Source organism: Anguilla anguilla, chromosome 4 (genome assembly GCF_013347855.1).
Source record: "Anguilla anguilla isolate fAngAng1 chromosome 4, fAngAng1.pri, whole genome shotgun sequence".
Lineage (NCBI taxonomy): Eukaryota > Metazoa > Chordata > Actinopteri > Anguilliformes > Anguillidae > Anguilla > Anguilla anguilla.
Window position 1 is genome coordinate 8,942,690 of NC_049204.1, and position 21,708 is coordinate 8,964,397.

A 21,708-nucleotide genomic window follows, 5' to 3' on the forward strand; every position below is an offset into this window, starting at 1 on the left:
TCATTTCTGACCTATGCTTTTTAGGAATTGTCATTTGATTCATACTGCTTTTGGAGACGGAGTGTAGCCAAGTGGGTAAGGAACTGCGCTCGTAACCGAAAGGTCGCAGGTTCGATTCCCAGGTAAGGACATTGCCGTTGTACCCTTGAGCAAGGTACTTAACTGGAATTGCTTCAGTATATATCCAGCTGTATAAATGGATACAATGTAAAATGCTATGTAAAAAGTTGTGTTAGTCGCTCTGGATAAGAGCGTCTGCTAAATGCCTGTAATGTATAATGTATAATGGATGCCAATATTAGATGACAGGAGTAGGAAGAGCCCTGCTAGTGATGTAAAACAACCGTCAGTTTTGGTATCATGTCAAAGAGAGTTTATTTCTGAGGCCCTCTCTTTTGCAAATAGGGGACAGGATGCAATTCAGTCCCCTGGAACACCACTTCAGGGACAGGCAGTTCCACTGGGCACAAGTGGTCCTTCACTGATCCCTTGATACAAATTAGCCATGCTTGTGAAACCCTTTGAGACAGTCCCTTTCACTTCTTTATCTCATCACTTTATCTGTTTTCACAATACATTTTTCTGTTTTCACTGTATCGGGGTTGCATTTATATTCTTCCAGTTGGGTGTTTTACTTGTGATTGTTATATCTAAAGGAAGAGTTAAGTACTTATATTATTGATCTGACATTTTTTCTTCACAGAAGAGGACATGATATCATTATTTTTTTAATGCAAATGTTCTAAAGTATTTGTAAAACCTTCTAAATGATCAAAATGAAGTAAAGCCCAGCTCCTGTGTAGCAATGGAAACAAAAGAACAGCTCTGGTACAGCTCACAACATGGAGAGATCAGCTGTCATTGTCACACATTCCTCTTGGAGACAATTTATTTTTAGCCTGTGACTACGATTCTCAGTTTAACAGCTGCTGGGCTTTTGTGTCTGAGAAAAGTATTGTCTCACTGATTTTCTTTTCTTTTTACAAAACCACAAAAGCTTTAACTGAGGGACTGCTTCAATGGGTAATTACAAATCAAGGCCAACACAAACATGTACAGGTAATTACTTTTTTCTGTGGGCTTGTGTCGTACACACTTGATCATAATTTAATTTCAGAAAACATGTAAAAAGTGGGAAATATATGGGACTTAAAATATTTACTATAGTGACATATTTTTTATGGATTAATCAAGCAAACATCATTGATGTATGACTGTTAGTAGTAGTTTTCAAATGTAATGTTAGTAAGCATTTTGTTCATACATTTCAGCAAGTAATACAGATGTAAGATGCTGGTAACATTCTACTGGAGTCTCACAGCTTTTCCACGTTTTGTTTTAATTGACATGACAAACAAAACTGTTCATCAAAAGTGTTTTGATTAATATTAAACTTTTTTCTTTTTTGTTTAGCATTTTTAAAGTTTTTATTGACATGGTCAGAATTATACACATTTTTGTTGAAATGTGCATGCTGTAATGTGGCAAAAATGCGAATTTGTTAAGTAAGTTATTTTCATTAACTCTTCGTATTTTATTTTCCAAGATGAATGGAAGAAAAAAGTCAGCGAGTCATATTCTGTAATAATAGAGAGGCTGGAAGATGACCTACGAATCAAAGACAACGAGTTGATGGAACTGAAACATGTTTTCAGGTAAGGATAGCAAGAAAAGTTCTTTGGTTGCATGAATAAATAATTTCATGAAAAAGGAATGCTTATTTATGTATAGAATGGTATAGTTTTTAAATGTTCCATGCAATGCTTTTTCTTTTGTGTACTGAGACAAAGACTATTTTCATTGTGTAGCTCGGATGAAGCATTCAATAAAGTCAACTTGAATTATCGTACAGAAAGTGGGTTGTCTCTGCTGCATCTCTGCTGCATATGTGGAGGTATGTGAAAAGTGTAATTGCGTGCTGTTGAATTAGAAATATGTGGGATATTATTGGTTTGATTTTTAGAGAGAACTGAATGTGCTTTGAACTAAATGCCTTTATTGCATAAATCTTAATTCTGCTGTGGTCCAATGTTAAGTATTGATAATTAAATATGCCGATTGAATGGCTAGGTATGTGTACTATTGATATATATTTATCATTCACCAGTCTTCCAGCAAGGTTTTTTGTTTAACCAAATTTAATCTTAAAGACAATTGTGGAATTGTGCAATTCATGAAGATGGCTATGTGTGCATTATCAGTGACATGTTACCTAGAGATAATCCAAAAACTTAACTGCACACAAACAGGGAACAAAGCTCACATCAGGACCCTCATGCTCAAAGGCTTGCGACCCTCGAGACTGACGCGAAATGGATTCACCGCCCTGCATCTGGCCGCTTACAAGGTTCGTGACAAAATGCCTGCCGCCATTTTCTTAGTTTGTCTGGTGCTGATTGGTGTATTCTGAAGATATCAGATGGCAACTTACAAATAATTAGGGGTTGTAATGTGTTGTCAGTTTCTCTGGAATCGATCTAAATGCCTTGACACATTGGCTATTCATTGTTTTGTCTGTGTTGGGCATCTAATTCTATATATCATGTATTCTGTCTGTATTCTCAGACCAGTGGATCATTTAAATAAGTCTTTGTTCCATAATGTGAGCTTTGCTGTTTTCCCTTATACAACTCCCTGAGCTGTACCAGCACTTCAGTATTTGTATACTTCGTCTATCTCCAGGTTCACAACTCCATGTTCACAACTGAAATAGAAATTGAGGTACTGGGAATGGTATGACGCAGCAGAACACCAACTGTCCCATCTCATTTTGCATGGTTCTGGAGACAGCTCTGTTAGTAGGACTGATCTTCACTCTGTTATTATGTTCCTTTGAACCACTGTGTAGTGCAACTTTCTGCTTGGACAAATGAAAAAACTTTTTAACAGCTCCCACAATTTTGTCAACAAAACAAATACTATAATACGTGCAATTCCTAATTCTCTGTGCCATCATTGACTCAACTGTGGCCAAAAACAGGCTGTCAGCTGACTTGACCAGTTCCTTTATATTTTCTTTGTGTGCATCAGTGGCCTGTGGCACATACTTCTCCCTAAGCTCTTCTGCAGACGGGACTGTCCATCATTGCTTACATACTGTTACGGCCGGCTTGACGGGCCGCAACAAACAAATTCCAAATGCGCCAAAAACAGACAGAAACTAATCTAAAAACAAAACCCAGACATTCGTTATGAATTACAAACTAACATGCAAACTAAAACAAACAAAAACCCACAAAACCAAAACAATCTTCACACAAAACGCAAACCACACAAAAGAAGCCCCAAAGGAGATCTCCCCAGCCTCATACTGCAGGGCTTATATTGGACCACAGGCAGGTGCAGGCAATCAAGCAATTAAGCAATTAGGTATTACCGCCACCTGCACTACCCAGGCAAGCAGAGGCTGGGGACGTAACACATGCTTATTGAGAAATGCAATTGATTTGGGGGTTCAAGTTCATCTAGTGGAATATGTGCACTCAATCTCAATCTCAAATAGGTTATGGCAGCTGTCCAATGCTCAAAGCTCACTGCCCTGCTGACAGATGATCCCCCCTGGTGATTGGTATCCATACAAGACTTCAGTTGACGCTTTTTTATTCTCAGGGTTAATTTATTGTTGTTTTGTGTCTGTTTGGATAAAATTCAAACTGTGCAGAATATAGTGAATCCATGTATGTGGTGGATACTGGTGCATAGAGTTACTCTGTTTACTTTCCTTCCTCTCCATGTGTTAGAAAGACAAATATATGAGTCACAATTAACCACTATATACTGTATATATTAATCAGGTGATTTTGCAAAGCCAGTGCCTTTGGGGACCCCATGAGGATACCAGTTGTAATTTAAATTTGAATCCATGTGGGTCACATGCTTTTGAAAAACCAGTGCCCCTGATTAGAAGAGTACATAAAGGCTTATGGTACTTGAGCTTGTTTTCAGGGACTGCCAAGGTAAACTGAGAGGATCAATGCAATAAATAATTATTTTTATATTACAATTGAAATTCTACTGATTAAAGCCCCTTAAATGCCCCTGGATATTTATGAATTTTGCATGTGTAGCAGTGTTGAGTATGCAATTATTGCTCTGTATTTGAGGTTGTTTGTTGAAATTCTCTGTGCCACAGCAGTGTACGTATGTGGGTAAGTAAGTTAAGATCATTTGAATTAGTATCTGAATAAGGCACACACATAGAACGATGATGTATTGCGAAGGTGTCCTAGCTGCAATACCTGGGCACTTTCCTTTCTAGGATAATGCCGAGCTGGTGACAGCACTGCTCCATGGGGGTGCTGACATCCAACAGGTGGGCTACGGTGCGCTTACTGCCCTACAAATTGCCACTGTCGCCGGGCACCATGAGGTAAGCACTGCCTCTTTATCTGAGTGATTATTCCATTGTTTCCCCACTAGAAATGGATTTCTAGAATCAAATCCTAACCAGTGCATACCGGTTTAGACTGTGTCAAGGAGTTCCATAATTGATCCAGTGTCACTCAGCGAAGGAGGTTTCAGGTGGCAGTTATTCTCAATCTCATCACACTATAGTGACTCTGGTTGAACTGGCAACTGAAACGGTCTCTACCAGCTGTGTTAAACTGCAGCCCTCCAATGCTAAAACTGAGTAATAAAAACAGGATAGTTGTTGAGAAAGGGCAGTAAAGTTTGGGACTTCCTTAAGAAACAAGAAGACTACGACCTTACTGCATGGTGGAATAAATGTATCCGGTAATTTTCTTTTTAATAGGCTGCAGATATTCTTCTTCAGCACGGGGCGTATGTGAATGTCCAGGATGCTGTGTTCTTCACCCCACTGCATATCTCAGCTTACTACGGTCATGAGCAGGTAGTTGCAAAAAATAAGGAATCAGAGACAGAGCTTTCATCTAGACTGGGGAATTTCTAATGGTCCTACTTTCCCTCCACCCAGGTGACGAAGCTGTTGCTGAAGTTTGGGGCGGATCTGAATGTGAGTGGGGAGGTGGGAGATCGGCCATTGCACCTAGCAGCTGCTAAAGGCTACCTCAATGTAGTCAAGCTGCTCATGGAGGATGGAAGCAAGACAGATGGTGAGATTTTGTTCACAAGATGGATAGCGAAACATGGGAAAAAGGCCGTGTGAAGGCCTAACTTATCTTGTCCCCCCATTTACATGTGACGCAAAGTTAGACAAGAAGTAGATAAGTCGGGAACAAGGAAACAGGGAAAAAAGGGAATACTTGTTATACCGCCAATGTGGCACCTCAGCAGTCACCATTAATCATTCAGTCACCACATGGCTGTACAGTGTTCACAAAAATGCATTTATCTTATTCATATTTCCCAGTAAGCTGTAGTAAGCTACAAAAAATGAACACCTAGACAAATCGTAATGTGTATAGACCTCCCAGTTGCTCTGTGAACTGCAGTGTTCTGCGACTGTATGTGGTCATAGAAAGTTATTTACAATAGCACCTTATATTTCCTCCACAGTCAATGCTCAGGACAATGAAGACCATGTCCCTCTGCACTTTTGTGCACGCTTTGGCCATCATGAGGTGGTGCGTTTCCTACTGCAGGGCAATTTTGAGGTGCAGCCACACTCTGTAAACATCTATGGGGACACACCCCTCCACTTGTAAGTATGGCTGTATTACCAGGGTAATGCAGAAGGAAATATAGATTAATTCTTACTGCGACTCATTTTATCTTTACGAATGAATAACACATTTAAATATGTGTGAGCTGCTCAAGACTGCTCAGTGATATAATGTAAGCATTAAAAGTAGCTTACTAGGCTAAGATTTAAGCAACAATAAGGGCCATAAGCATTGCAGTTAGAGTTGACCAGGACCTGTGCTTTTAGGATGTGATACTGAAGTACCAGCACTTTACAAAGTGCAGAAAATGCATGTGTCATAATAATCTTTTTATTCTGTAATTCGTACTGTAATGCACTGCAACTGTAACTCTACTGTCAATGTGACATGCACTACTTTGTGCTTATCTCTTCCACAGGGCCTGTTATAATGGCAAGTTTGATGTGGTCAAAGAGATTATTCCGTTATCTGGTACTGACAGCCTGTGCAAGGAGAACATATTCAGTGAGACAGCCTTTCACAGGTATGCCATGAGCAATATAGTTGCCTTTCCCTTGCATGTCCACATCATCTTTATTCCCCAGGTATTTGGAATATTTACACAGACGTTTTTGAGAGACTTGACAATTTTCTGTCTTTTCGCAGTGCCTGCACATTTGGGAAAAACCTAGAGATGGTAAAATTTCTTCTAAGCCAGAATGCAGTCAGCATCAATCATCAGGGAAGAGATGGGCATACAGGTGCATTATGTTTTCTTATATCAAATCATATTTAGTCAAGTAGCACATCCAGTTAGACCCACAGAGGGCATAAATTGTCGAGGGCGTGATCAAAGGGTTTCCTATTTCCCCCACTGCAGGGCTGCACAGTGCCTGTTTCCATGGACACATCCGACTGGTGCAATTCCTGCTGGACAGTGGTGCCGATATGAACCTGGTGGCCTGTGACCCGAGCAGATCTAGTGGGGAGAAGGATGAGCAGACCTGTCTCATGTGGGCCTACGAAAAAGGTAAATCGCAGTGCAAAGGGCTTTTGACTGTTGGAAGAACCAAATGCTGTAACCCAGTAATTGGATTGTATAACCCAGCATTTTTGGAATGGAGGTTTTCCGGGGTTTTCTCATTTTTAAACAGGGCACTGAGTGACTGCTGACTACTAAGTTTTATCACTGTAACACCTATTATAGATACCATGCTGTTTCACATATTTTTCACATTATAAATATAAAAACAAATCTTTAGTAAATTTGGTTGAAAAAGCTTAATTATATAATATGAACAGATCGTAGCAATGAAATTAGACTTATTTGTGATTGATATTAAGCAATTAAATGATGTTGGACTTAACTGCAAGTCTTTATGTCAACAACAAATCAAGAGAAATAGATCATTAACAATGTTACTTAAAATATCAGCAAAATGTGCTGCTGGATGGATCATTCTGTTAAGGCACTGTTGGCTGTGGCTGCTAAACACATAATTAGGAGGGTTCAGTTGGCTGGGATTCACATTTCATTGCTCTCTAGCAACTCCTGCTGATTGATTTGACTACTACTGCTGTCTGGTGACTCATGTCTGTGTAAGCTTGGCTTATTGGCTCCCATGAGAAAAGACGCAGCTGATAACATTACATGCTGCAGAGAACAGTGTATGCATGTCTAAACTCTCCCATGCTTACTGCAGAGATTGCAGAATGAGCATGGCTGTATGGGCCTGGGAATTCCATATTGCAGAGAAAATGGCAGGGGGGTATGATATTATTCCAAAGTGAAACGATACCTACACTCACTTGTCAGTAGGAGACTTACCTACTCCTGATTGGGTTGTGTTTATCACTGATTGGTGGTCAAGGTCTGTTGTGAGGGAGGTGAGTAATTCTATGCCTGTGTCTGTGCTACAGGCCATGATGCTATTGTCACTCTTCTCAAACACTACAAGCGTCCCCAGGATGAGTCACCCTGCAATGAATATTCCCAACCAGGTGGAGGTCAGTAATGAACATGGTGGCACTCAAAGCAAGTGTCCACAAGTTACTTAATAAAGACTGGGCTTGTAATTAGCTATCTTTATATTATCCGCCAGGGATTATTTTACTGTATATTTAGAGGGGACAAAAAACTGTCAGTTTTGAAATTATTAAAGTTTTGCATTTATGTTCATGATTTGCATTTGAGAACAAAATGATGAAAGTAAGATTAAACAAGCCAAAAATGAGACTTTGTATGTTCTGTGATAAGAGGCTTAAGAGATAAATATTTTTAACATATTATGATTTGTCTTTGAGAGTGCAATACATAATCCTGAATTTGCTTTTTGTCCTGTCCTCATGCCTTTTAGATGGGTCCTATGTGTCTGTTCCCTCTCCACTTGGAAAGATAAAGAGCATGACAAAAGGTAAAAAATAAAAATAAAAATAATAAACCATTACAAATGGAAGTTTTATTTTATTTGTGTACTGTTTTTAATATATGTACGCATGACTATACTTTTCCCCAGAAAAGGCTGACGTGCTCTCGCTCCGAGCCAGCCTCCCATCACACTTCCACCTTCAGCTGTCCGAACTGGAATTCAGTGAGATTATTGGATCAGGTACATCTGTAGGAAATCAGACCATTTATGTAATTTTGATGAAGCTCTGTGTTGAAAATCATGCGATATTAACAGTTTTTATGTTTCACCAGGTTCCTTTGGAAAGGTTTATAAAGGAAGATGTCGTAACAGAATTGTTGCAATCAAGCGGTAAGTGTCGCACATTTTGAAATTCACTTTTGAGAAAAAATTAGCCGCAATTTCCTTTGCAGCTGTATATTTTGATTACGAACAACCACGTTGAAGTACTTCAAAAAATATTATGGAATCCTTTTATTTAAAAAAAGACTGTGTACTGGATGGCTTGTAGAGTTCTGATGGTGACTATTGTGAATGTAGTTATAATAGTCTAGAGCAGAAATGACCTGTGTCTGGAGCAAGAGAGAAAAACTATTTTAAAAACTTTTGTACAGTTGTTCCCGGCCTAAAGTTTATTTAATAATAAGGTCCACTGGCTGTTGTTCTCTGCGTTTAATACTGATTTGGACACAACCTTATAAGCTTGGTTTTCCAGGTACCGCGCCAACACGTACTGCTCCAAGTCAGATGTGGACATGTTCTGCCGGGAGGTCTCCATCCTCTGCCGACTCAACCACCCTTGTGTCATACAGTTTATGGGTGCCTGTCTGGATGACCCGAGCCAGTTTGCCATTGTCACCCAATATGTTTCTGGAGGGTCACTGTTCTCCCTACTGCATGAGCAGAAGAGGTGAGGAGGCTGCTCAGCTTTTCCATTATCTATTCTGAAAGTTTTTTTTTTTTGTGTGAAAAGTGCATGAAAATATGAAAATGCATGAAAAATATGAAAATTAGCAAACTGTGTATCTGAAGTGCAGTTACACAAGCCTGCTTTTTTACTTAGACATGCAGGCTATTCCTTCTATTAGTGATCTGTATAAGTTGTAAATCTAAAGACATTTATATTGGACAGGATCATTGATCTGCAGTCTAAGCTCATCATCGCCATCGATGTTGCCAAGGGAATGGAGTATCTCCACAACCTCACTCAGCCAATCATTCACCGGGATCTCAACAGGTGAACATGCTCATTTATCATTATCATCGCATACAAATGTATAAATGCAACAGAGACAATTTATGTTTTAAACTTTTATCTTCCGCATTACTGCAATTTATCATTAAGACTACGATAATTTGAATTCAAACTTCAGGCTTTGTGTTTGTGGATTTCTTACTTGGAAGGCATCATCAGGAATAACCAGCAGGCAGAAATACATACGTCTGATTTTTGTTTAAGTTTGATTTCTACATTTGATTAAACACTTATTTTACTCTGAAACCAGCATGTCATTAATTGTGAGCTAATAACGCATTTTTATTTTGTATTTTGTAAAACTAAATGCAGAAATCAGAGTTCCAGTACAATTATTGAGTGAGCATTATGCCTGTTATGTAATGTTACTCTTATGCTGCTATCTGCATGACAGCATATGACTCTGCAATTGTTTCTGGCAGTCACAACATCTTGCTTTATGAGGATGGCCATGCAGTAGTTGCTGATTTTGGAGGTAAGACACCCATCTTGAAAATAAAACGGTGCATGAATTTGTTTACTTATAATCATAAAACCATTTGTTTGCAATGTAGAACATATAATAGCAGTATGAAAGAGTGTACTTTATGTTATATCTAACCGCATTTTAAGTGAATAACGTATGGTCAGACCTGCACATAAATTAGTAAATTATATAGCTAACTTTGTGTACTTTGCCACCGTATGTTAGCCTAATGGTTAGTGTAGATTCTTATTCATTAAAATTGGAGAAACACACTGGTTTTTCACTAGTTACTATGCAAAATATGATTCAACAGAATTTCAGTCCATTATAATCCATTTCACTATAATGGATTTAATGAAAACTAGAAGTACAAGTCAGAAAGGGGTTGAAATGAGATGGCTTGCCACCCAACTCAATGCTGGTCAGTCTGACTGATTCCACCAATTTATTGCTGGTTCTATCAGTCTCCATGAACTCTATCTTTGCTGTCTGCATGCTCTAGATACAGAGCATCTTTTGGTCAAGAATATTGTGCATTTAGCATTGATTTGCATCACATATCAAATCTATAGAATTATTACCTTGGTTTTACCTAAATTTTTGACACCCATCTATATTACCTGAAAATGGATATTTCCTCTATGTAACATTTTAAACAAAGGTATTCAAAATAAATGTACATTATGATTCTTTAAACAAATGTCTATCAATTACTGTTTGCAATGAATCATTACACTTGCAAAATAAATTTTGCTCCTCAGAATCAAGATTCCTTTTGTCCATGGATGAAGACAATATGACCAAGCAACCTGGGGTTTGTTCAGCATGATTTAATTATCTCCTGGAAAAAAAAAACAAAACAAATGACTGGTTAGAAACCGTACAAGGATGTACTAGATATGTGGATGGTAGCAGATTTTTCAAAATAAGTAAACAAGCTTCGTGTACCCTGGAATACTTACATAATCGTGGGGACTGCATTAATATATCATTACTTTAAGGTAATGAGCAGGTCGGGGGCCCTGGGAAATGTCCTCTGTTCCTGTGTTGGTGATTGTGTTCATGTTGTTGCTAAGCAGAACTTGCGCTGGATGGCCCCAGAGGTGTTCACCCAGTGTACACGCTATACTGTCAAGGCCGACATGTTCAGCTACGCTCTTTGTCTGTGGGAGCTGCTGACTGGAGAGATCCCATTCGCCCATCTCAAACCTGGTATGGCCCCCCCCAAACAGTTAAACGAGTTCATACACGCTTGCAGTTTAGAGTTTGTTTTGCACTATTTTGTGTTATCATGGAAAAACTCTGGATTTCACATTTTTATTGTTGTGATGAATGGTTTTTTATGACCCCAGGAAGGCTGGTAGTTGCCTAGTCACCAAACAATAAAACAAGTGATATACAGTGTAAGTTCAAGAGTTCATGGAGACTACACTGTAAATTTGTTGTGCAAATTTTCCTCTCTTCCAATGTAGCTGCTGCAGCAGCAGACATGGCCTACCACCACGTCAGACCTCCCATTGGCTACTCGATCCCCAAGCCTATCTCCTCTCTGCTAATGAGGGGCTGGAATGTATGCCCAGAGGTGAGTGCCCTTTGAATGCCTATTAAACACACGGGGATTTCCCACACTTCTGTCATATTTGTCATTAAGCAATCATGACCAGGGATGCTGGGTGAATCATCCTTAGAACACTGTTCTAGTGTGTGGATGTGCCCCACGGTCAGTGGTCAATTCCTACACAGTGGCAGTTACAGGCTGTATGAAAAAAATTCTTGTTGCTCTAAACAAATATTATGTCTGATGTTTGTGCTCTGAACCAAGTGGACACTGCTGCTCTCTGTCTCAGATTATGTTTATAGATGCCATTGGTGCATCCATGTTCACCTTAATGACACTGAATCAGTGAAAAACCCTTTCATACAGAGCTTGTGCAAGAAAACTGTGCATGCATAACTGATCGGAGGATACTAGTTTTGCGAAGTTCTCTCTTAAAACTTTCTCTCCCCAGGCAACTCCATGGTCAATTACGTAATGCTGTGTGAAGCTAACAGCCCCAGTTGGCAATCCAGACCAAGGGGCTATCCGCATACTGGAAAAGTGCTTAAACTGCATAAGCCACCCAGCAGCCCCAGCCTGTACATTGCTTTTTAAATTTATTTTATTTTTTATTTTCGTGAAGGGAGTAGTGGTGTATTTCACTGTGACTTGTTTTGGAACACCTATCGGATCTTTTTGTCTAATGGAGTCTGTGATCTGCTACTTGTCCTCTCAGGAATAATGAGTCGAATTTTCCTTTTTGGAGACCCCTCTGCTGAAGGCAGGCATTCTAGGATTAGAGAGGGAGCAGAGGGGACTGCAGTCGTGCTGGGTCTGTTGGATAGGTCATGTCCATCCGGTACATTCTCTGCAGTTCTTGAGTCATTCGGAATTTCAGGGTTAAGAACATCCACTGCTGATGGTGAGTGTGAAGTCAGTGGGTGTACAGAAGTTCCTGTCATCTCTGGAGATACAGGATCTGTAGTGTCTGTTTGCGGATGTCCAATAGTTTGGCTGCTTTGAGGTTTGGTTGCTGTGGTTTCCAAGCTATCCTGGAGGCTATGAAGCAAAATAGAGCTTGCTTCTTTTGCTTGTTCATTTCCCAATTGATGTTTCCGTAATTCTTCATCTTCTGTTGATGTCACAAGGCTTGCCTCCTCTAAATTTGCATCATCATTCATTGATTGGGGGTGGCCTTCTTTGTTGTTCTTAGTATTTATCCTTTGAGACCCAGACGTTTTAGTGCTGTCAGTTGATTGGCTGAGCTTATTTTGAAGGCTTTTCTTGTGTTGTTTCTTGCTTCGTTTTTCTGGTTTCTGTGTGTCAGTATCTCTGGTTTCTGACCGATTTCCGTCACCCTGCTCTGCTGAAACACTGAGCTTAGCTCGTTTTGCCATTTTGCTGGCTGCTTTTTTATTCTTCTCTTTGTTCAGGTTTTTCTGAGCATGTATTCTGCTTTTTCTAAATGGGTTAAGGTTGATCTTGACTTTCAGTAAGCTATTTGAACGAACATTGAGTTTTTTTCTCCCTTTATTTTCATTTGAAGTTTTTGAGCTCAGCTTTTGTGTTGATTTTAGATTGTCTGACTTTTTCGTATTCTGAATTTTTGCGTCTTTTTGAAATTCATTCTTTAGAGCACCAGATTCTCTCAGGTCAAAGCTGACTCTCCTTTGTGGTGGTTTAATGCAAGGTTTTCTTACGTGATGATCACTGTAATCCACATATGTGGGGTCTTGCTTGTGATTGATTTTGTCTTCTGTATTTTCTTCTCTCTTGTACTGCTGGTCAACGGTTTGGTCTATTTTCACCTCCATGGTTTTGCCTCTCTCTCTGTTACTTCCTTGCCAGTACTCAATGGTTTGACTACAGTGTACACACTTGGTGGTGAGGTAGTCTGGCAGTGCTTGAATATTTTGTAATTTACCTTCATTGTAGGGTAATTTATCACAAGATTCTTTGGATGCATTTAATCGCTCCCTACTCTGTATGAAATTGATCTGTTTGGGTGTATTCCTGCTGCTCATGTGAACCAGGTTCTGGTTTGAGGCTCCACGTATTTCTGCATCAGCATTTAATATAGTGGGCATCATGGTGAAATCATGATTACTATTATTATATTGCCTTTGATATATGATCTGGTCTCTCTGGCCTGGGCAATCTAAAAAGAAATCAAATATGTAATTATACATTAAATAAAAACATTGGATTATTTTTATTGTATGCATTGTTATAATCTTGGGCAACCATGAAGTTCATAGAACAGCAAGCAAATATTATCACAAACATTTCTCATCTAATGGGAAAACATTTTTCATCCGCAAAGTACTGTCCATGTCTCCACACAGTTCTTACATAAATAAGCCCACTGTGCCTCACTCATAATGTGCTTGTTTAGATCTTGCCGATTTATTAGCTGTCATTATTACCTTCATTTGAATTCAGGACAAGCCACGGCATGTGCTCTCTGTCCTCCTCCCTCGGTGCCAGTTTCTTCTGTTTGCCAGACACAGTTGCTAACCAACTGTCGCTCTGGACAACAATCGCTCCGCTCCTGCCCGCTCTCTCACGGCCGCCTGTGCTAGATGAGACCAAGCCGTCCCGGTCGCAACTGTGGCACACGAAACAGTAATCCGGCCTCGCCTGCTTTAGGTCCTGTCTCGCCATTTCTCTGAGCCAGGGCTTGGCTTTTGATGTCTCCTCCTCATTGAGCTGCATCGGTTTGGCCTCTGCATTCCCCGGATTAGCGATGGAAAGGATTTGCACTTTGTTGTCATCACTGAAACCCCACCATGGAGCTCTTTGATTTAGCCGACCCTCACCAGGGGTGAACACATCTGTGGACGTGTTCCTCATTGGTTTTTTATTGTTGCCGAGTTCCATTTTGCAGTACATGGCGCCTAGAATTACTCCCACACCTCCTGTGAATTCATGAAGATTTATATAAAATTAGTCACTAAGCATCCAAAGACCCTTTTCTATAGCTATATTAAAGAAACTTACAGTGATACATAATTGCAAAGACGCCAACATCTCACCAGCAAAGAAGAAGGTGGCAGCTAGAGAGATGTCCCTGATGTACTTCTGCATGGAGATTCTGTCTTTTATCTTGACAAGCTTGGTAGTGCTCTTATTAGGCAGCATGCAATTAGCTTCAGTCAGCTGCACCACATTCTGAACAGCTGAGTTAGCTGAACTCAGGCAAACAAGCTGCTCGCTGTTGTACATTTCTTTCCCCGGTGTTCGCAGGTAACTTCTGAGAAAGGAAGAGAGTTCCCATAGCTCACAGGTGCAATTCCACTGATTCAAGACCAGGTTGAGTTTTGAGAGCCAGGGAAGAGAGGAGAAGGCATCCGGTGCACCGTGTAGTCTGTTCCTTGACAGGTCTAGGCTGTGCAACTGAGGAAGGTTGTGGAAGCTGTCTTTGGCTATGTACATGATCAAGTTACCCGACAAATCTAGTGTCTTCAGATTTTTCAGGTTGGAGGAGCTGAAGGTGCTGGACTCCACTCGGGTTATCAGGTTTCCCTCCAGCTGTAATGTCAACAGGCTTCTTGTGTCTTGGAACCATTTGCCATTGATGGCATGAAGAGCATTGTTACCTAGCTGTAATATCTCCAGGCTGTGGAGCTGGGAAAAAGTAGACTCTGGGATGGAGGAAGTAGTGATTTTATTGTGGTCTAACAGCAATGTTCTGAGGGCATAAAGGTTCTGGAAGGCATTTTTCAAGATGTCCGCTATGTTGTTATTGCTTAGCCCCAATACAGTGATTTTAGTTAGGCCAGAGAAAGCACTGTTGTCCACAGAACTGATCTGTCCATCTGTGAGCATTACAGCTCTGGCTGTCAGAGGAACTCCTGGAGGAAAAAAAATGAGGCTTATATTGTGATGCAGCACATCACATTACTACTAACTCCAAAGAACTTCCAGGCTCCTGACATACTATCAAACTGAGCATGTGCCCCAGTGAAAACACCGGGTTCTTATGATTGGAAAAGACAAGCACATTCACCACAAAACACAAAAACATAAAACAAGGCTGACAATTCAACTTTCAACATTAGGTATATTAATTGAACAGAAGAAACGGTTTACTGTCAGTAATGGTGCTGGGTTTTTGTACTCCTTGATAGCATTAATGTTAGAACCATGGTTTTGGTGAGAGTGAAAAAGTAATTTGTGCCAGGTAAAAATATGTGAAATTAGCTCTTCATGAGATTTTCATAAACACACCCATGCAAACACCACCCTTCCCATGCCAGCCAGTATACATAAGTTGCAGTAGATGCTGCCCAGGAGGAAGAGGAAACATGCATGTCAGTTGTGAAATTCTGGTTGCTCCTTTTTTCTTTTTTATGTCTTATTAGTATATTTGTTTGTGGGTACACCTTTACACAATATTTTTTAATCTTGTTCCTCATCCATTCTCTTTCTTATTTCTTATTTTTAGAGGAAAAAAAAAGATTTTGTGGACTTGAAATTTCAGCCTGGGTTGTACGTTCATGCAAGTCTATTGGAAATGAGTATCAGCTGAAGTTATTTTGCATCAGCTGAAGTTAAAGGTTGAAGTGGTGTTCCAGCTTTGGTTTCGGTCAACTCACCTATGATGACAGAGAGCTTGCGGCAGATGATGGCCTCATCAGAGCACACCAAGCAGGTGGCAGGACAGGAGGCAGTACATCGGTTCAGTACACCCAGCAGAGCAAGGAGTACACCTGAGGTTTCGAAGTAGAAGAAAAGAGGATTGGCTCAATGACACACTTTTGTGTACTCAAATGTAAAGAAATGATATATGAAAGCAGAAAAAAGATATAGCCCAACAGAAAATATTTTTGCAATATGAACTGAAACAATGGCATGACATGTTATTTAATTGAAATCAAGAAACAGAAAGGAACCCAACCCTAATGGTCATTATTGGATTGCAAAAATAAAAAAAAAAGAGGCAAACTTACTTCTCATGATTTGCTATTGAAAAGGTTCATTGCTGAAATTTGTTTTTCCTTATAAAGGTGACGGTCACCATTGCTCTTTTTGGGGTAGGGAATATCTTATGTACTGTAAACTGAGAATGAAAAGAAACACAATATTAAGTACGCACAGAGAAGTGAATTGCCTGTTCTACATGTTAATTTCCCTGTCTGTGTAACAGGACAGGCCCGAGTTCTCTGAAGTGGTTGCAAAATTGGAGGAGTGCCTGTGCAATGTGGAGGTAAATATTTTATGTCATCCCTGTTCTGGAAATGCTATTAACCAGGCTGAGACCGTTGCTCATATTAATCTATTGAATGCACTCATGTATTTCTCCTACATTATAAGTGACTCTGGATAAGAGCATTTGCTAAATAAATGTACTGTAAATTGAAATGTAAGTTACACTGACATTACATTGGCCTGTCTGCGCACTGACAGCGTTTTATAGGTTCTCGTACGTACATGTAAAAATCTTTCCAGCGTCAACGTGTGGGTGGCTTTATATACATCATTTGGATGTGTGACTAACGATGGGTCTACGTGCTCTGTGTGCCCCCAGCTGATGTCTCCGGCTTCCAGTAACAGCAGCGGCTCCTTGTCCCCCTCCTCCTCCACCGACTGCCTGGCAGCTCGCGGTGGGCCGGGTCGCAGTCACGTGGCAGCGCTGCGCTCCCGCTTCGAGCTGGAGTACGCCCTCAACGCCCGCGCCTACGCCGTGTGGTCCCAGAGGTAAGGGCGTGGGGCACGCTGCACACTGCAGCCCCTTGGATCCTGCCCGAGTGCGTCCAGGACAGCCTGAGTGTTTTTACAGTTTCAAATAGCTTACTTACATTTGGAATAGTTTTTTTTTTTTTTTAAACATGTTATCATTACTAGATAGACGCACACACGTACTTCACATACGTACATGGCAGAATGTACAAATGAAACGAAACATCAGGTCAAAATGTTCAATTCTAAATCTATATATGACTGCTGCCCACACAGCCTTTACTGGCCTGAGGTCAGCTTTATCATTGACCTCAGGCCAGTAAAGGTTGTGGGGGGTGGGGGATGATATTTCTCCCATTTAGTAGGGAAGATGTATTGTGCTCCCTGTTTGATAGGTTAGTGCACACTGGTACATGCACAGAAATACCTAAAACAAATCCACACAGTGGCAAACCAAAATAATTACATTTTATATCCATTGATATATGTAATCTAAATACTGAGTTGTTCTGACTGAAATATCAGTTTCACATGTTCCTCTGAGTTCGTAGTGTTGCAGCAGTTGCAAATGTTATGAGATGCTGGGAGATAGTGAAAAGTAAGCAAAGAAGGGCATATAGTTAAACATGTATGATGATCTGGTGATTGCCTGCCCAGGTTGCAGATTCCATGTCAGTGTGTGCTGTGCAAACATTCAGGCAGAGCTAACCTGGCAACCGTAACCATGTAAACAGTGACCGGGCAAATAGGCATGTGGTGGACTGCTAGGGTTTCTGGCTTCAGCAAATGTTCTTTTACAGGACATATCCCATTTCGTCTCTTTGTTGCATTGTCAGTTAGGGCAGCTGCATGAATAGGTAGAGGACAGAGTCAACTCTCCAACCATGCATTGTGGCACCCATCATGCACTTGGAGCCTATGGTACATGGTTTAGGTGCCATACTGGCTACTAGGCAGTGGCAAATAAAAGTACAAAATATTACTGTTAGGGGCTATTAAGTTATTTATATATAGCATTTATATATATTTTATTTGTAAAAATATTTATTCTCTATATATTGTACCATGTGGTTTTTTTGTATTTTATCTTTTGATTTTTAACTTTATTGTTTAAAAAAATAATACAGAAGCCATGCATCAGGTGTCAGTTCTGTAGCACAACAAATAAGTTCTTGAAAACTCACTGCATTGTGAGACACAAGGAAGCATCTTTATCAAATTGCCAGTAATTTGGTTATTCAGTTGGCTACTTACTAGCTATATATACATAAACATAATTGTTATCATAACGACATTCTCCCAGAGCAATAGCGGTCTTACCTCATAATTCCAGTGGAACTAAATGCTCAATAGTTGTAATGTGGATTTGGTCGATAAGGCGTAATCCACATGGTATCCTGGGGATGTTATGTTTCTTAAAATGCTGGGGTCAGTCCTGTAAACTTTCTCAAATAAAGAGGCACCAAACTTAAGAGGTGTCTGTGTGACTTGAGGTGTGAAATGATTAGGTTACTGCCAGTGTGGCTGTACTAGGTTCAGAGACTGTTACCTGAGATCCTGAACCTAGGAATTCTGTTCTCATGTTGTACCTGCCTCATAACAAGACCAAAGTACAGATGGCTGACAAATTAAAGGAAAAACCATCATAAAGTGTCTTAGTAAGGTGTTGGGCCACCATGGGCTGCCAGGACAGCTTCAATGCACCTTGGCATAGATTCTACAAGTCTCTTGAACTCTACTGGAGGGATGGAACCCCAATCTTCCAAAAGATATTTCCTTTGGTGTTTTGATGATGGTTATGGAGAGCACTGTCTACCACATCAGTCCAAAATCTCCCATAGGTGTTCAGTTGGCTTGAGATCTGGTGACTGCGAAGGCCATAGCATATGATTCATATCATTTCATACTCATCAAACCATTCAGTGATGCCTCATGCCCTCTGAAGGGGGTATTGTTATCCTGGAAGAGACCACTCCCATCAGGATAGAAATGTTTCATCACATTCTCAGTCACCTGGGGAAGAGTTGCTCTTCTGTTTTCCCTTGCATATCGCACTAATGCACAAGCATCACAGTCATCGAATGTGTGCTTTCAACAACAATTTCCATACCCAATTTACTGATGTCTTTTCCTTAGATCTAAATGCAGATGTCACTCCAGTCACTATTCCTATTGAAACACTAGCCAGTTGAGCAGTCCTTGTGACTGAAGCTCCTGCCAGCCATACTCCAATAATGCACCCTTTATTCGAAGTCACGTAGATCTTTCCATCTTGATCCAAAATCGAGGTCAACTGGGCCTGCTTCGTATTTTTATACATGCCACAGAGCATGGTATGACGTTAATTGCTTAATTGTATCATGCAGTTCACCTGTACGGAAGCATCTGCATTCTTCATGTTTCTCCACTCATTTATTCAGGTTTTTCCTTTAATTTGTCACCTGTCCATATGTGTGCTTCATCCACCCTTATCTTGGAACCAAGAACGATAATGAAATCATTTCTCCTCTCCGGTGTTCCATGCAATAATATAGTTCTGCAGTGTTCCTAAAACTAAATGGTTAATGGTAAATGGACTGAATTTATATAGCGCTTTTATCCAAAGCGCTTTACAATTGATGCCTCTCATTCACCCATTCACACACACACTCACACACCAACGGTGAAAGGCTGCCATGCAAGGTACCAATCAGCTCATTGGGAGCACTTAGGGGTTAGGTGTCTTGCTCAGGGACACTTTGACATGCCCAGGGCAGGGGATCGAACCAGCAACCCTTCGACTGCCAGACAACTGCTCTTACCTCCTGAGCTATGAAACTAATGTCAACGAATATCTAACATAGTCGCATTGCTGTTCTTGTTTTTATTAAACCATATCTTGTTTCTTCAGCACTGCACGGCGTTCTTCTCAAGGCCTTTCTCTGGATGAACTAAGGAAAAGTATGCAGTATCCACCTATTGACAGAAATGGTTAGTATTCCATGTAAGGGTTTTGCTTAATATTACTTGCCTAACCACTCCTTATGTGGTGATGAAAACATTTATTTTTTAAAGTGTAATTGTTCACCACACAATGATAAATATCCTGTTTAAAAAGTGAATAAAATATAGTTGCAAAAGTTGGAAAATCGAGAAGGTTCACAGCTGTGTATGTGGGACATGAACTCTTAGCATAATATTGTTGTGGACCAATGTTTTGTCAGTAATGCACACGGTAATTTATGTCTCAGTGTTCCTTATCTCTCGTCCACAGGCTATGTTTCTGATCCAATGAGTACAATGCGCCTCCACTCTTGCAGCAGCAATGGTAGCTTTGAGGACAGCAACTGAATCCTTACCTCGGGTCCAGAGTACAGAATATTCAAATGTCTAACTGCTTTTTTGTGAGGTGTGATAATCAGCCTTTAACTAATTTCGTTTGAGAGCAGCTACCAAAAGCAAATGCATGCACTTGAGGAATGTGCATTTCTTTTCATACTTTCTTTACCACGTGTCATGTTTGACAGTCAGTAGATTGTACTTATGTGTGTTTTTGAATCATTTATTTGGCACAGTATTTCCACATTACATGTGATATCTTGTAAATATACTTTTTTAGGGTTTTTTTTAGGTTTTGTTGCATTGATTTTGCACATTACACTGGTGTTTTTCTGTCTGCATCAAATGCGTAATTGTCAATATAAATGAGTAAAAACAGTCATAGTGCTTCATCTTCCTTTTTGTTTCAGACTAAAAATATGTTCAGACTGAAAATTAATTTAACAATTTATATCTGCTGTGTAGATAGAACGGTGGTGTCATTTTCACAAGATAAATGATTGGAGAACATAACAATACAATGGTTTACACAATCTATGTATTTATTGTGCCAAAGAATTAAAACATAATACACTCCACTTAATATATTCCATAATTCCATAACTGAAACCTAAGATCACAAAACTCATAAATGTTTCAAACAACAGAAAGTGATATGGAGTTTGTTTATATTCTATATGAAATATTTATGATATCTGTAATTAAATAATAATGCAGTTAAACTGTACATCAGATTATTTAATTGGAAACAATCACAACCAGTATTTCTTTTCATTCTTGGTGAGTGACACTTCCTGGTTTTAGGTGGAGTAGCCAGGTGCTGTTGTCCAAAAATCTAAAAATCATGAAATCATCTTTCTTCCCTATAATGCTATCTTAAGACCAGCATATTAAATTACAGCAAGTTTGTTTCTTTTGTATATTTTCAAGGCGGAAATTGATAAATTGGCAACTGAAGAAAATAACTTAATAAACAAGAAAATAAACAATTAACAATTGATCAACAGCAGTAGCAGCAATCACACATTTTATATGTTTACATCCATGGGTACTTCTTACAAACTCATACGATCAGGTTCTGTGGCATATATTGTCAAGAAATTAATCTTTCGTTCAGACTTCAAACCCTACACTCAATGTCAACCAAAAAAAAATTCCATTTAACCCATTCCCTCAAATTATCCACTTTCTAGGTATAATTCATATATAGGGACTATACGTTTTTCACAGTGGGTAAAGCAATTTAAATCTATGGCTACAATGTAACTAATATGCCAATCTTAATTTTTGTCATACATGTAATTTACCTGGTGGTGTTAGAAATTTTTTTAAAGTGCTTGTTTCCAGTGCAAATAATTTTAAATAATTTATTTCTGTCAAAAATTTAGCCTATTTTGTATTTTCTTGGGGGCTTAATCATCTGGAAACTTGTATCAGAAGTATTTCAGTCTGAAATAGCTTAATCACAGGACTACTTT

General features: G+C 39.6%; 2 protein-coding genes across 4 annotated transcripts; one reads left to right on the top strand and one right to left on the bottom strand.

The window, feature by feature from the left end:
- The first annotated feature begins 842 nt into the window (after nt 1-842).
- Nucleotides 843-20,629, top strand: tnni3k (TNNI3 interacting kinase). The gene is made up of 25 exons (XM_035414307.1): nt 843-1,059; nt 1,547-1,655; nt 1,809-1,894; nt 2,250-2,347; nt 4,259-4,369; nt 4,754-4,852; nt 4,937-5,075; nt 5,479-5,623; nt 6,004-6,108; nt 6,231-6,325; nt 6,445-6,594; nt 7,485-7,571; nt 7,922-7,978; nt 8,081-8,173; nt 8,266-8,323; nt 8,688-8,882; nt 9,105-9,209; nt 9,650-9,702; nt 10,455-10,507; nt 10,773-10,905; nt 11,166-11,275; nt 16,380-16,439; nt 16,761-16,930; nt 19,803-19,882; nt 20,166-20,629. The coding sequence occupies exons 1-25, from the start codon at nt 1,020-1,022 to the stop codon at nt 20,240-20,242; spliced, it is 2,508 nt and encodes an 835-aa protein (XP_035270198.1). The 5' UTR covers nt 843-1,019; the 3' UTR covers nt 20,243-20,629.
- LOC118225624 lies at nt 10,454-14,323 on the bottom strand. Of its 3 annotated transcripts, XR_004764856.1 has the most exons (4): nt 14,266-14,323; nt 13,657-14,148; nt 10,656-13,388; nt 10,454-10,534 (listed from the first exon to the last, which is right to left on the bottom strand). XR_004764856.1 is itself a non-coding variant. In XM_035414312.1 (3 exons), the coding sequence occupies exons 1-3, from the start codon at nt 14,315-14,317 to the stop codon at nt 11,914-11,916; spliced, it is 2,019 nt and encodes a 672-aa protein (XP_035270203.1). In that variant the 5' UTR covers nt 14,318-14,323; the 3' UTR covers nt 10,514-11,913. The 3 variants fall into 3 exon arrangements, 2 of the variants coding, with proteins under 2 accessions (XP_035270203.1, XP_035270204.1); XM_035414312.1 differs by having other exon boundaries at nt 10,514-13,388; XM_035414313.1 differs by lacking the exon at nt 10,454-10,534 and having other exon boundaries at nt 13,306-14,148.
- Nucleotides 20,630-21,708: the final 1,079 nt, after the last annotated feature.

What these genes read in the sequence shown, in the direction of transcription:
- LOC118225624 (XM_035414312.1), bottom strand. Translation starts at nt 14,317, where the DNA reads ATGCAGAAGTACATCAGGGACATCTCTCTAGCTGCCACCTTCTTCTTT. An exon ending in TGCCACCTTCTTCTTTGCTG is followed by an intron (nt 14,149 to 14,265) that starts GTGAGATGTTGG and finishes ATGAATTCACAG; the next exon opens with GAGGTGTGGGAGTAATTCTA. An exon ending in TGTCCTGAATTCAAATGAAG is followed by an intron (nt 13,389 to 13,656) that starts GTAATAATGACA and finishes ATTTCTTTTTAG; the next exon opens with ATTGCCCAGGCCAGAGAGAC.
- tnni3k (XM_035414307.1), top strand. Translation starts at nt 1,020, where the DNA reads ATGGGTAATTACAAATCAAGGCCAACACAAACATGTACAG. An exon ending in ATTCACCGGGATCTCAACAG is followed by an intron (nt 9,210 to 9,649) that starts GTGAACATGCTC and finishes TGTTTCTGGCAG; the next exon opens with TCACAACATCTTGCTTTATG. An exon ending in AGTGCCTGTGCAATGTGGAG is followed by an intron (nt 16,440 to 16,760) that starts GTAAATATTTTA and finishes GTGTGCCCCCAG; the next exon opens with CTGATGTCTCCGGCTTCCAG.